The sequence below is a fragment of the Sus scrofa genome, chromosome 11, assembly GCF_000003025.6.
Source record: "Sus scrofa isolate TJ Tabasco breed Duroc chromosome 11, Sscrofa11.1, whole genome shotgun sequence".
Taxonomy (NCBI): domain Eukaryota; kingdom Metazoa; phylum Chordata; class Mammalia; order Artiodactyla; family Suidae; genus Sus; species Sus scrofa.
Window position 1 is genome coordinate 468,980 of NC_010453.5, and position 14,032 is coordinate 483,011.

The following is a 14,032-nucleotide window of genomic DNA, read 5'->3' on the forward strand; positions in this document are numbered from 1 at the left end:
CGTGGTTTCTGGGTTTTTTCAGACTGATTTATCATTTTTTTATACTCACTCTTTCTGTCTGTTTTTAGGTTTGACTTTGAGTCTTATTGCCTGGAGGGATTTTTATTTTTAGTCACGTCTGTTGATTTTTTTTTTCCCTTATGGCTGTTGAGTGTCTCGCTTAGAAAAGATTTCTATATTTTTTCTTTAGTTTCCTTGCTTTAGTTGTGAATTTTTTGGTTTAATCCTTTGGGGTTACAGTTCAAAAATATGAGTGGTATTTTCATTAAAATTGCATGCAATACGCCGACTACCTTGGCTCAGAATCAACACTTTGACATAAAAGTCTCCCGTCTGGGAAATGGCAGCCGCGTGGATTCAGCTCTTCATTTGTGACCTCAAGCGAAGTTCTGTGTGTTTTGTCCTCACGGGATTCCTGTACGTTGATTTGGGCGTCTTCATGCACACCCTGGTTTACTGTCACCATCAGGGCCTTTTCTCCCCACGCTTTTCTAACTGGCTGTCGCGTGCGTGGACGGCTTTTGTTTCTGTGACTCATCTCCAGTCACTCGGAAATTCTCTTACTGTGAGAATTAAATCTCTTGCTTTAGATTTTCTGGGTAGAGAACCTGATCATCTGCTAATAAATACCTTTTGTTTCTTTTTTCAGTATTTCTCTTTCTGATCTTGTGAGATGGGTGGCATTTGGAGTAACAGTGAGGACAGGCGCCTGTGGGTGGATTTTCCCTTTAGGGTCTGAGCGTGAGGCGTTGTTCTGGTTGCTGCTGGTTTCTTGCGGGTCCGCCTGATCGTTAACACCTTCCTGTCTTTCCTTGGCTGCTTAAGTTGTTATCAGGGCAGAGATAACTGGATTTTATCAGATGCTTTTTTTTTTCTACATCAAGAATTAGTTATATGGAGTTCCTGTCATGGTTCAGCGGTTAACGAATCCGACTAGGATCCATGAGGATGAGGGTTCGATCCCTGGCCTCACTCAGTGGGTTAAGGATCCCGCGTCGCCGTGAGCTGTGGTGTGGGTCGCAGACGTGGCTCGGATCCCGCGTTGCTGTGGTTCTGGGTAGGCTGGTGGCTACAGCTCGGATTGGACCCCTGGCCTGGGAACCTCCATATGCTGTGGGAGCTGCCCTAAAAAGCCAAAAAAAGAGAAAGAATTAGGTATAAAGTATTAGTAGCTACAGGAAACTTGCTAAATTAAGAAAAAGGGTTTTTTCCATTTTAACGTGTTTTGTGGTAGGTAGTAAGATATGTTACAGGGGGCAGGGGTTGTCGGGTCTTATTTCAGTTTAGCGAAGTCTCTGTCTGTCTCTAAGGGCTGCCGGCGCGAGGAGTTCGTACGTTAGGGTCGCCTCGAATTTCTGGGGCACATTTTGGCCCACTTCCAGATTGGAGTGGAAGTCATTCATACTGTTGGAATTCGGTTTTCTCAGCGGTTATTTAATACATCGTTTGCTTTTATGTGGCGGTCATGTGAACCAGTGATTGGGAACATTCTCGTAATGATCTCCTGTCTCTTCTGTCAGCTTTCCGTGGTTTTGTGTCCGGAGTACCTTGCTTTCTCGATGGTGCTCAGCCTCTTAGAGACCAGCCACGTGTCGCCCGCCCTGGGCTCCTTTTCCCCGGCGCCCCGGCTGTGGACACGCAGCCATTTCCCGCTGTAACCAGCAGGGTGGGCTTTGCGGGCTCCTTGTGGGCCTCCCTGGCCTTAAACCCCCGGGCCCACCCGTGAACATGGGGATTGTGTGAGGGTCACTGGCTTACAGAAGACACCGGACACTCGGGGACCTGAAGTACGAGGCACATAAAAAAGCACTCTGCCGCTTATGTGGCACGAAGCTTCACTGCTCATTTTGTGTCGTGCCAAGGGCTGGTTTGGAACCTAACATGGAAGTGGTAAAATTTTACAGTAACGTAGGGGAAAAACTCTCCCGCTCACTCGTTTCTCACTGTCAGGTATTGTAGAAAAAAACCCGAGTCTGTAGATGCGCCAAGCAGTGGGTCTAGTGATTTCGCGTGGGGACGTTGGGACCGAAGGGTGTCGTTCTCTCCCTTTCCTGGTTAAACACTGGCGTGTCTTTCATGCACGAAACCTCGAAGGACGCGAGCGGGATGACGCTGGTGATGCTCGCCGCGGCCGGGGGGCAGGACGACCTGCTGCGGCTGCTGCTCCGAAAGGGAGCCAAGGTGAACGGCCGGCAGAAGAACGGGACCACGGCGCTCATCCACGCCGCCGAGAAGGTCAGTCTGTCCCCGCAGTGAGGTTGGTGGCCGTGGGGTCACGTGACGCTCGAAGGTCTTGTTTCCGTTCCTCTGTGACTTGTCATAAATGCGTGTTTTCATGGACGGTTGTACGTTGTAACCGAATTTTCAAATACAGTTTATGTAGTTGAACGTGATTTATACTGAAAATTTGTCGGAGTTCCTGTTTGTGGCTCACTGGTTGCGAACCCGACTGGTATCCACGAGGACGCTGGTTTGACCCCGGCCTTGCTCAGCGGGTTAAGGATCCAGCGCTGCCGTGAGCTGGGGTGTGGGTCACAGATGAGGCTTGGATCTGGCGTTGCTGCGGCTGTGGTGTAGGCCAGAGGCTACAGCTCCGATTCGACCCCTAGCCAGGGACCCTCATGCCACGGGTGTGGCTCTGAAAAACAAAAAGCAAAAAGAACTTCTGATTTAATTCTTTGATCTTTTAAAAAATCTTTTCCGATTAAGTGTAACTCTGGGTTAAGATTTAATTAAAGTATTGCCACGGACATTGTCTTAGTAAAGGACTGACGTGCAGAGAGGTTTGACTGTGGAAACCAGTGGTTAACTTCGGGTGGAAGGTGCTGGCAAACTGGTGGGGCTGCACAGCGCAAGGGCAGGGCGACGCCCAGCCGTCCAGCTCTCTGCACCCTGGGAAACGGAGTATTCGTTCACCAGCTCGCTCGGGAGGGAATCTGAGTATTTTTCCTGAGGGCAAGAAATTTTAAAACACCTAAAAATATCTTACTTCCAAAGAATTGGAATTAAATCTGCCTCTTTTTTTTTTCCCTTAACAGAACTTTTTAACCACAGTGGCGATTCTCTTGGAAGCGGGAGCGTTTGTAAACGTCCAGCAGAGCAACGGCGAGACAGCTCTCATGAAGGTAACTGCCTCCCGGGCTCCCATTCAGACTGTTCCCAGGGGGCCTCCAGCTGCCCCGTGGGGCTGGTGTATGACGGGGACACGTCCGGGTGTGGCCGACAGCGGGTCGCAGGAAGGGCAGACCTGCCGGGAGGGAGGCAGACTCGGTGGTCAGTGATGTGGGAGCAAGCCCGGCAGCCAGGGCTCTTTGCGGGGGGTTCAAGCGGAGCCTCGCACTGCAGACCTGGGTGTGGAGGTGGGGACGTGCCTTCCTGAGCCTCAGCCTCGGCGGGTCCGGCCCCTGCCCCCCTCCACGCCCTCCCTCTGGACCAGCTTCGCACCTGCATCTCCAGGCCCCGGGCCTCCGGCACCTTCCTGCGGCCCAAGGCCCTTTCCCGCAGAGCGAGTCCTGACGCACGTGGGGGGAGCACCCTTCTTCCTGGTCACAGCCTGTGTGTGTGTGTCCTCTCCAGAGCCGGGAAGGGGGCCTGGTCAGCGCCCCCACCCCGGTCAGGTGGGCTTGGCCTGAGTCTGCTGTTCTGAAGGCCGGGGGTCACCTGCTCCCTCCGCCTCCTGCCACCCTGGAGCCTAAGCTCTGCTCACTGCTCGTGTTGGCATCATTGTTGGTTCACGGAAATGAAAGGCCTGTTGTATTCAGTTGTCCCGGATGTGTTTCTGCAGCAGTATGTTTAGAGCACAGGGGGCAGCCCGGAGCTGAATTCAAAGCTTTGCCTGACTGAGAAATCGCCAGGCACTTGCTAAACAAACAGCAGACGCTTAAATAGCCTGGAGCATGGGGGCGCAGCACCAAACCTTTCTGCTCCTGACAGTACCTGGGAGCCAGCAGGTTCCGGCTGGAGAGAGACGTAATTAGCATCCAGTTGGGTTCTGCGCTTGTTTTGAAGCTCCCCTTGCTTGGGGGGAGTGGCCGGGTCTGCAGACTCGGAGGGAGGGTCTCAGGATCAGGTGAAATAGTCACCTGTGCCAAGGCAGTGCCAGTGCAGGGAGGAGAGGACAGGGCGGCCAGCTTTGGAAGGAGGGAGAGATCGTGGGACTTGCTGACAGAAGGTGAGGCTGTTGACCTGCCACCCGCTGGAGCTGCAACTGCTCAAAGGTTGTGCCCTGTGTGGACCCTCAGCTTGGACTCAGGGTCGTCACCCCTCGAGGGGAAGGAGGCTGCACGGGAAGGGGGCAGGCGGTGGCCGGGTCTGGAGGGGCAGGCTGCAGGCTTCCTGGGCTCCAGCCAGCACCCCGGGAAGGGAGGCGGCGGGGCCAGCGCGGAGCCACGTCTTCCGAGAGGAGCTCGCACGTGGTGGAAGCTGGCCGCACCAGGCTGCCCGCACGAGGCTGCCCACAGACGGCCTGAGCCTGGGCCAGCTGCCCTCACGGAGAGGGACGCGCAGAGCAGCGAGTAAGTGCTGCTGCTCTGCGTCCCGGCCCAGGCCTGCAAGCGGGGGAACTCAGACATCGTGCGGCTTGTGATAGAGCGCGGGGCGGACTGCAACGTCCTGTCAAAGCACCAGAACAGCGCGCTGCACTTCGCGAAGCAGAGCAACAACGTGCTGGTCTACGACCTGCTCAGGAGTCACCTGGAGACGTGAGTGCGCCCTGCTCAGGTCACGGGGCCCCCCACCTACTGGCGCACATGGGAGTGGCCAGGGCACGCTGCTCAGACGGCCGTCCGTCGGGAGCTCCCTGGGGGCACAGCAGGTTGAGAGCCCAGGTTGGATCCCCAGCCCAGGAACGTCCACGTGTGGGGGGTGCAGCCAAGAACAAACAGGCCCGTTGTCAGGTACAAATCCTGACGGGCCTCTGGTCTCAGGTGATGAGGGATTAAAGTGGCAAAGAATGTCTTTGCTGCAAGTTACCGAGACCCTGGCAAGTCCCCAGCCCAACCCTGGCCGCCTGGGAGTAGTCGCCTCATCATGCTCTTGGCTCCCCAGCATCTTAAAAGCCACTTCACTTCATCCTTTTTAGCAGATACCGTTGTTCAGAGCAGTTTCAGGTTCAGAGCGAAAGGGGGCAGCGGGTAGGCTGCCTCCCCCGAGGGGCGCGCTCGTGACAGGTGTGGTCCCTGGGTCCCTGGCGGTCCACCATCGTGTTGACACCCGGTGGTTTGCGGCAGTTTCCTTGTCCTCTGTGCTCTGCCTACTCACCTGTCCCTCCTCCCGAGCCCTGGGAAAGCCGGAGATTTTCACGGTCTGTTTTTCAAGTTTTAGCTTTATCTTTTCATGGCCGATAACCTTTCTCTTTAGTGCTGAGTGATTATCCCATTGTCCGGATGTTACTGAGGTTTATCCATTCAAGTTCGTGCTTTTTCAAATGAATTCCACACCATTTTATTCTGTTGGAAGTCCATACAAATCATGTATCAGCTTTTTATTCCTTATTCTGGAATAAGCTCCTAACGGGAGCTTCACACACAGGGGCTGATCCATGTAAGGTCCAGCCGAGTCCGGCTGGACGGTCTCCCCTGCTGCCGCCAGAGGCCACAGCTCCAGCCTGGGAGATGCGCGTTCCCACTGCACATATAGGGTCTGTGCTCTAAGCAGAAAACGAGGTAAATTTCAGACGAGACAAAACCAGCAAAGCCCCAAAAGGGTGTTGCCGCCTTCACTGGTGGCCTCGCCCCGCCAGGAGTGTGACTGACTGTGACCTGCTCACATGGGAACGGGGAACCAGCAGGCAGGGTGACAGTGGGGTTCCTGCGATGTTGAGCTTTAAATCCCTGTTAGGTAACAGGTTCTTGGGCCTTGACAGCCCTGAAAGCAGAGCATCCTGGCAAACTGAGGTCCCAGCGGGACCGTCCCTGAGTTGGGCGTGATCACGTGAGTGCCTCCTAAACGAAGACAGTAGCAAGCCTTTCTGGCCTCTGTGTGGTGATTCTTGAACTTGGGTGTTAACAGAATTATTTCTGATTCTCCTCGATTCGTGCATTCGAGGCTGGGGGCTGGAGACAGCTTGGGGGGGGGAGACAGCAAGACGTGTCCTCTTGGCACCTGAGTTCATGACACAGGATGCCGCAGACATGCGTCACACAGAGGACGGGGCTGAGGGGCCAGCAGGCAGCGGGAGAGGCGCGGCCTCCTCCTCCAGGCTGATCCGGGAAGGTCTGAGTCCCGCGGCCTGAGAAGCGCGGGACTCGCGGTTTGCCCGCATGAACGCTCTTCCTGCGCTTTCTCACCAGACTTTCGAGAGTGGCGGAAGAAACCATCAAGGACTATTTTGAAGCTCGTCTGGCTCTCCTAGAGCCGGTTTTCCCAATAGCATGTCACCGCCTCTGTGAGGGGCCGGATTTTTCAACAGACTTCCATTACAGACCCCCACAGAACATACCGGAAGGTAAGCCTGTGCGACCTCATCAACACGGATTGATTTCAAGGCAGAACTCTTTTTGGGAAAAAACCTCAATAAATTCCATCATGTATAATCATTCTATAAAAAGCTATTCTGGTAGGAAAAAAATACTTGCCATCCCATGTGGCTTCATAGGACCCACACAGAAGTGTTAGCACTTGTTTGAAAAACTTGTAAGTTGGGCCTTAATGATTATTAACTGTTTTATTGAAATTTAGCTTTCTAAATATCGAGCCCAGAATTGGTATTTTTCCAGAATTTTATCATCACTCATAATCCAGCCCTTTTAAAGGCAAACGTTCAATCTGTCCCACAGTCAAGGTCACTACCGAGGGGCATGAGCGCCCGTTCTGCTTCCCAGTCTGACAGCTGCTGGACAGGCGAGGGCCCCGCCTGGAGGCTGCGTATGCACTGTCTCTACCTGAAGCGGGGGAACCTGGGCTCTGGCTTTGTTTGTTTTAAAAAACCCAAGCGTGCACCCTGTGTGTTTATCAGTGAAAACACTCGGCGCTGCAGAACCGCGGCCAATGGTTTCCACTGTCCAGGTGGCGGTGTGCCCTGGTCCGGCTCCAGCATCCCTGGCCAGGTGCCTCACAACAGCTGGACTGTCCTGGGTACGTGCAGTTTTTTCTGCACGTGCATGAGGTCTGGAGGTACTGGGTGTGCTTTTCTGTTTTGGATTAATGAGAAAATTCAGGCGTTTCACACACTGGTGCAGCAGTGATGAATCCGACATCGGTGCAGATTTGCTCCCCAGGAACGTGTATGTAACGCGGGTGTGGCTGTAAAATTTAGAGGGGGGGGGAATTGAGAGAAAGGCGAAACAGTATGTGGAAGACAACGGGAAATTCCTGGACTCATACCCATAAATGATAGAAATGTTTGTGGGATTACTCAGATCGAAAGTGAGAAGGGGGAGTTCCCGTCATGGCACAGCGAGCGTGAATCCCACTAGGAACCATGAGGTCCCAGGTTCGATCCCTGGCTCCGTGTACTGGGTTAAGGATCTGAGTAGCTGTGGTGTGGACCGACAGCTGTGGCTCTGATTCGACCCCTAACCTGGGAACCTCCATATGCCGCGGGTGCGGCCCTAAGAAGCAAGAGAGAGAGGGAAGGGTTCTGTGGCCTGGAAAGCACTAAACGCAAACTCTGGTTTGCACACGGAGGGCAGCTCGGAACCCTGCCTGCCACGGGGTGGTGCCTCCCTGCAAGGTGGGCTCTGCCGGGAGGCCGTGCTGTGCTGGGATGGGATTGAAACCTGTGTTTGTGCCTCCCGATTCAGGCTCCGGCATCCTGCTGTTCATTTTCCACGCAAACTTTTTGGGTAAAGAGGTTATTGCTCGCCTCTGTGGACCATGCAGTGTGCAAGCTGTCGTTTTAAATGACAAATTTCAACTTCCTGTTTTTCTGGTAAGATTTTTGTACTTCATTGTTAATCAATACAACAATTACTGGAAATGGCAGTAACCCATTAGTACAATGTAAAATTGTTCTAAGTGCTGTCTGTGCCTTAGATTTCATTTACCAAGTCTTAACATTCTTACGACAAAAGAAACATACTCATACTCTATACTTTTAAATACTGTGCCTTTTAATGCCATTTTATAAGTACAAATGTTCACTTAAAAGAAAACAACACAAATTCAGGAAGATCAGGGAGTTCCCATATAGTGACTCGGTGGGTTAAGAAGCCGGTGCTGTCTGTTGGATGCGGGTTCAGGATCCAGTGTTACTGTGGCATAGGCCTCAGCTGCAGATGTGATTTGACCCCAAGCCCAGGAACTTCCATATGGTGTGGGTGTGGCCTTAAAAAGGGATGGAATGGGGGGGTCCCAGTGGGGGCTCAGCAGAAAAGAATCTGACTAGTAACCCTCAGGTCGTGGGTTCGCGCCCTGGCCTTGCTCCCGGCCTTGACGATCCGGGAGCCTGGTGTTGCTGTGAGCTGCAGGGTAGGTCAGCAGCCACCAGCTCCGACTCAACCCCTAGCCTGGGAACTTCCAATTCGTTGAAGGTTCGGCCCTAAAAAGCAAAAAAAAAAAAAAAAAAAAAAAAAAAAAAAAAAAAAAGCGGGGGTGGGGGAGGGGGGCTGGAAAAGCATACCTGACCATGCTCTGAAAACCCAGATACATACAAACACAAACATACAGTTGTATTTATGCTTAGTTTTAATGTATAATCTTGGATAATTTTTGTGGGCTAATTCTTTCGTTATGGACTTAAAACTAATGTTTATTGGTGGTTCTGTAAAAATCTTCAACATAAAAGAATGCCTTGAAGAATCTGCTCAGGTTTCCTTTGCCACGTATACAGTCTTTCCTTATCAGAAGTAACATTAACTGGCCACGGGAGGACCTGCTGCGTCACGGGGGGTTAAGGTTTGCAGCTGTGGCTCAGATTTGGTCCCTGGCCCAGGCACTTCCATACGCTGAGGATGCAGGCTGCCCCCCAATACGTATGTAACATGTGTGTCACATGTTCATGAAGACTTACACACATGTTGTATATGGCTAATGCCAAAGATTTACCTGAGTATCTTTTGAAGTGTGTCGTCTTACAAAGAAATTGAAAAACTTCGTTTGAATTCCTCTTCGCCGAGTCGGGCTCTTTCTGGGCGCTCACCTTTCCTCTGCTCCCTCCCCAGGACAGTCACTTCGTGTACTCCTTCAGCCCTGCCGCGGGCCTCAATAAACTCTTCATAAGGTTGACAGAAGCGCCCTCCGCTAAGGTGAGACCTTTCCTCTGCAGCTGGTGCCACTGTCAGGCTGGCCTTAGGGTGACGTGAGCAGAGACAAGTTGCAGGAATGCCCTGGGCTTCCTGGTGGGCCCCCCTGGGCCTCACCGGGCTGAGACCCTCCGCGTCCCGTGTGAAAGGAGCAGCGTGCATCTCCGCGGTGCCAGCCGATGACCCTCTGGGCAGATCGCCAGGTGGACTTTACCACTGACAGAGTGAAATAAGAATCTCACTTGCACTGCATTTTTTTTTTTTTCTTAACTGAAATAATGATAGGGAGTTCCCTTAACGAACCTGACTAGAATCCCTGAGGATGCCAGTCGGGTTTGACCCCTGACCTTGTTTGGTGCGTAAGGATGCAGAGGGTCACAGGTGAGGCTTGGATCCCGCATTGCTGTGGTGTAGGCCAGCTTAGCTGATTCCACCCCTAGCCTGGGAACCTCCATATGCTGTGGTTGAGGCCTTAAAAAAAGACACACTCCCCCCCGCCCCAGACTCCACGCACCGCGCATCTGAGAGTGTTTTCAAACAGCAGAAACAAGTCTTGGCATGTGTATGTGCGCCTGAAATTCTGGTTTTTCTTTCTACAGGTGAAGTTACTCATAGGTGCATACCGCGTGCAGCTGCAATGACCAAGCAGAGTTGGGAAAGTTATTTTCGAACCTATTTCTAAACACTCTTTGAAGCAGTTTAGAATTCTGATTCTGGCACAGCTCACACTTTTCAAATGTCAGGTTTCTAATTTCTGTGCAAGGTGGGACCCAGTGGGTCTAAGCTGCTCCACACACAAGCAGTGTCCTGAGACCTCCGTGTTGCGTCCAGACTGTATGTTCATGTATTTCCACAATGTGGAGTGGTACATACAAGGATTATTTAACAAAATTAAAACTTTTCTAACTTCAAAGTTTTTTATAAGCCCTATTGAATTACTGAATTTTTGTGTTTATTTAAAAAAAAAAAAAAATCCAGTGTGGGAGTTGCCACTGTGGCTTCGCAGAAACGAACCCAACTAGTAGCCGTGGGGCATGCAGTTTTGATCCCTGGCCCTGCTCAGTGGGTTAAGGATTCGGTGTTGCTGTGGCTGTGACCTAGGCCAGCAGCTGTAGCCCAGATCAGACCCGCTAGCCTGGCAGTTTCCATGTGCCTCTGGTGTGCCCCGCCCACCCCACCCAGTGGGCGCATCACATTAAAGCTACCTGTGCCCCAAGTTAGGGTGTGACTTGGCAGCCCCGAAGGACTTAAACTAAGGTGGGGGCGGGTTTGAGGGAGGAGGGTTTGATCTATTCCCAAGTTGGAGGTGACAGCTCTGTGAATTTGCAGTTGTCCTTTACCGTCTGAAAACAGTATCCAGCAGAATCTAACTTGGAGCAGAAGAAACGCCAGGGCAGGACAGGACATGAAGGAAGTAAGGTATGAACTGGACCGGATCTGTGTGCTTGCTCTGAACACGGGAAGGCCAGCCACACGTGTGTCCTGGGGAGAGCTCCCCCAGGTCGAAGGCTTAGCTCGTAACCAAGCTGTCTGCAGTGGGGAAGCGCGTGAAGCTGCTGAGCTGCGGGCTGGCCTTTCCACAGACGGCCGGCCCGCGGTACCCGCAGGTACTGGTTCCAGGAGCCTCCCAGAAACCAACAGCCACGACAATCAGGGCCCTGGCCGTTTGCATCTCACCCCTGCTCGGGTTCCACAGAATTTAAACATCTCTAATACACAGTAAAGGTTATGTAAATAGTTGTAAATGCTGGTGTGCAGCAAATTCAAGCTTCCATTTTTGAAACTTTGTGGAGTTTTTTACCCTAGATATTTTCAGTCCCTGGTTTGTTTAAAATGTGGATAATGAGGGCTGATGACATATTTTATAGACATTTCTGAGACCCACTTCTACTTCACATGATGAAACTGCCTTTTCCTACAGTTTTCTAAATAAAACACCACAGCGTGGGTCTGTCTGCTTTCTCAGTGTCAGATTTCTAAACAAGGTAGGAACGAAATGCATGGTTTATTTAGACTTCCTCAGAGCGTGCACGAGTCCTCGTGCTGTACTAACCTTCATTGCTTTACAGAAAGATGAAGCTGTGGCGTTCCTGTTGTGGCTCGGTGGTTAAACCCGAGGAACCATGAGGATGCAGGTTCGATCCCAGGCCTTGCTCAGTGGGTCAAGGATGTGACGTTGCCGTGAGCTCTGGTGTGGGTCACAGATGTGGCTCCGATCTGGCGTTGCTGTGGCTGTGGTGTAGGCCAGAAGCTGCAGCTGTGATTTGACCCCTAGCCTGGGAACGTCCATATGCTGTGGGTATGGCCCTAAAAAGACCAAAAAAAAAAAAAAAAAAAAAAAAAAAAAAAAAAAAAAAAGCTGTGGGATTTGTGTGAGCAGCAGTGCGCGGAGCCAGGGACACTACGGGAGCCTGTCCGACTTGCCCGGGGCAGACGAGACAAATGGGTTTTGAGTGTTTCCACGATCTCCCCTTGCGGCTCAGTGGAAACCAATCTGACAGGCCTCCCTCAGTGGGTTAAAGATCCGGCGTTGCCATGAGCTCTGGTGTAGGTCACAGACGCGGCTCCGATCCCAGCTCCAAGTCGACCCCTAGTCCTTAGCCTAGGAACCTCCATGTGCCACAAGTGCAGCCCTAAAAAGAGGACTTCCATCACCTCAAGTCATGCCTAGGTGTAACCCCTTTATAAGAGCACATTAAAACACAGCGTACTCTCGATTATGGCAACAGCGATACCCAGGACAGAAACTAGGAAAAAATCTGTAACAGTGCCCTTGGGAATGAAGGCTGACATTTTCTTTCTTTCTTTTTTTTTGGTCTTTTTTATGGCCACACCTGCAGCATATGGAAGTTCCCGGGCTAGGGGTCTATTCAGGGTTATAGCTGCCGGCCTCCACCATAGCCACAGCAACACAGGATCCTTAGCCCACTGGGCAAGGGCAGGGATTGAACCTGCGTCCTGCGTCCTCAAGGATACTAGTCAGGTTCGTTACTGCTCAGCCACAATGGGACCTGCAAAAGTGAGCTTGCGAATTTCAAGGACCCGCATTGACTTCCACCAGAATTTTGTGCCCCGCTATGTGCTTGTCAGCTCTCAGTGGTTCTCTACAAGGGACACAGACTGCAGCTACCAGCCGGTCTCACCTGAACCCACCGCCTCTGCAGCCGGGAGTGGGGGTGGGGAGCGCCCTCAGGGGGCAGGGGTTTCATTCTGGCGTGTCGGGCCTCTTCGGGATGAAGAGGACTTAAACCCACCGAGGCTCCCCCAAGATGAGGCAGGCGAGTGACCCAAGCAGCCTCCGTGTGGAGGTCAGGGCCTTGCCGCAGACAACACGCCACTGAGCCTCCTCCTCTGGGCCGGGACCAGTCTCACGAGCACAAGGCTCGGAGAGAAGCGATTCGGACACACCTCGTACTTCAGTCTTGACTTGATTACCAGTCATCCCGGCTCCGTTACTCGCCTCCAGGGCACACCGGGTGAGGACCCCGCGCACAGCGGGGCTCTCCAGGGCACGGAAGCACCCCAGTCCAGGCGGATCCACGAACCGTCCCGGCTGCAGGGGAAGCCCTGCTCTCACCCTCACACGCACAACTGCAAAGCAGCACCTGGTGTCGCTGACTAACTGCGGACCCACAACCGGATGGGCAGGCGGGGTTTAGTCCAGGAATAAAGTTACTCAACTTCATACACTCAACTCCCAAGTCGGAACCTTCTCAAAACTATTTCTTGGCTGCACCGGCAGCGTGCTTAAGTTCCTGGGACAGGGCTGTAACCCGTGCCAGTGGCCACGCTGGTTCCTTTAGGTGCCAGGCCTCAAGGGACCGAAGATGAACGTGGACGTGTGCAGATGTCCCCGTGCCTCTGCCCGCTGCTGACTTGCAGGGCGCGAACCGCTCCAACCCAACCTGGGGCGTCCCTCCCTCCAGGCGCCGGAGAGCCACACACGCGGGCTTCGGGGTGGGAATGAGGGCCAGGGCTCCCAATTCTGTCCCAGGACCAAATCAGAGCAAAACTGGGCGATAGCATCCTGAGCCCCAGGGGGACGACCTGGCACGAAACTGAAACCCACTATTTGGCATCCGTTTCATGTGGAAGAAGACGCTCCAAGCAACTGCCTGCATCTGTATCGTCCCCCAAAATCTGCTTTTCGTGGGCTGAGAAATATGTTAGGAAAAACATGGTTTTTCTCACTTGAGTAAAGGCAGGCTTCTTAGGAGTCAGGAGCTGCCTATCTTGGGGACTGAACAAAAATGAGAGGGGAAAAACCCTCCCGTGGCTCCCACTCGGAGGGGCTGCTGTTCACACAGAGGTGTGCTGGCTGTTGCGCAACCCTCACATTTGCCAAAGCCGGCCAGCAGGAGTGCCTGGGGGCAGGGGCGCAGTGCAGACAAACCCACCTGAATCAAGGACTCGCGATGCCCACGTATCCGCAGATAACAGCAATGTCCTGGTTTGCTTCTCCCGGCTCATTGAAATAGCTTCTCCCACAAGATGACATGACCTGAAAAAACAAATTCTTTGTTAGAAATCAGAAAATGATAATCTATAGTATGTTCTAAAACAACAGAGGTTTTAGTTAGAAACAATAATTTACTGGAGTAGAATCAATGAGCAGGTCTTAAATAAAAAAATATTGAGAATTCACAATTTTGTTGTGAGCTCACAGAGAAGAAGAACTCTGAGGGGTCTGAAAACAGTCCACAGCCCCACCTGGTCAGAAACGAAAACTCCTGGGCCTTTAAATCACAAACAGGGTGGGGCAGCCTGGGTTCCATGGAAGAGAAGAACATGTCCCCTGCTGGAGTCCCGTTGTGGCTCAGAGGAAACGAATACCACTAGCATCCATGAGG

At 52.5% G+C, this 14,032-nt stretch overlaps 2 protein-coding genes across 6 annotated transcripts in view; one reads left to right on the plus strand and one right to left on the minus strand.

Annotated features, from left to right (window-relative positions):
• Positions 1-11,142, plus strand: part of MPHOSPH8 (M-phase phosphoprotein 8) — a 33,103-nt gene extending 21,961 nt beyond the window's left edge. Inside the window, exons 8-14 of one of the 2 annotated variants that reach the window (XM_013980701.2) lie at positions 2,095-2,235; positions 3,039-3,125; positions 4,546-4,700; positions 6,291-6,445; positions 7,743-7,870; positions 9,102-9,185; positions 9,782-11,142. In XM_013980701.2, the coding sequence (XP_013836155.1) occupies positions 2,095-2,235; positions 3,039-3,125; positions 4,546-4,700; positions 6,291-6,445; positions 7,743-7,870; positions 9,102-9,185; positions 9,782-9,823 (792 nt within the window). In that variant the 3' untranslated portion in view covers positions 9,824-11,142. Of the gene's footprint in view, positions 1-2,094; positions 2,236-3,038; positions 3,126-4,545; positions 4,701-6,290; positions 6,446-7,742; positions 7,871-9,101 lie in introns of both variants that reach the window. The other variant, XM_005668563.3, reaches the window with a different exon arrangement.
• PSPC1 (paraspeckle component 1) overlaps positions 8,031-14,032 on the minus strand; it is a 95,081-nt gene continuing 89,079 nt past the window's right edge. For 2 of the 4 annotated variants that reach the window (XR_002336588.1, XR_002336587.1), the window contains one exon: positions 13,580-13,683. Coding sequence is in view for 1 of the 4 variants with exons in the window: in XM_021065421.1 (XP_020921080.1) it covers positions 13,585-13,683 (99 nt within the window). In the remaining 3 variants the exon portion in view is untranslated. Of the gene's footprint in view, positions 9,399-13,579; positions 13,684-14,032 lie in introns of those variants that run through there. The other 2 variants (XR_002336589.1, XM_021065421.1) reach the window with 2 other exon arrangements.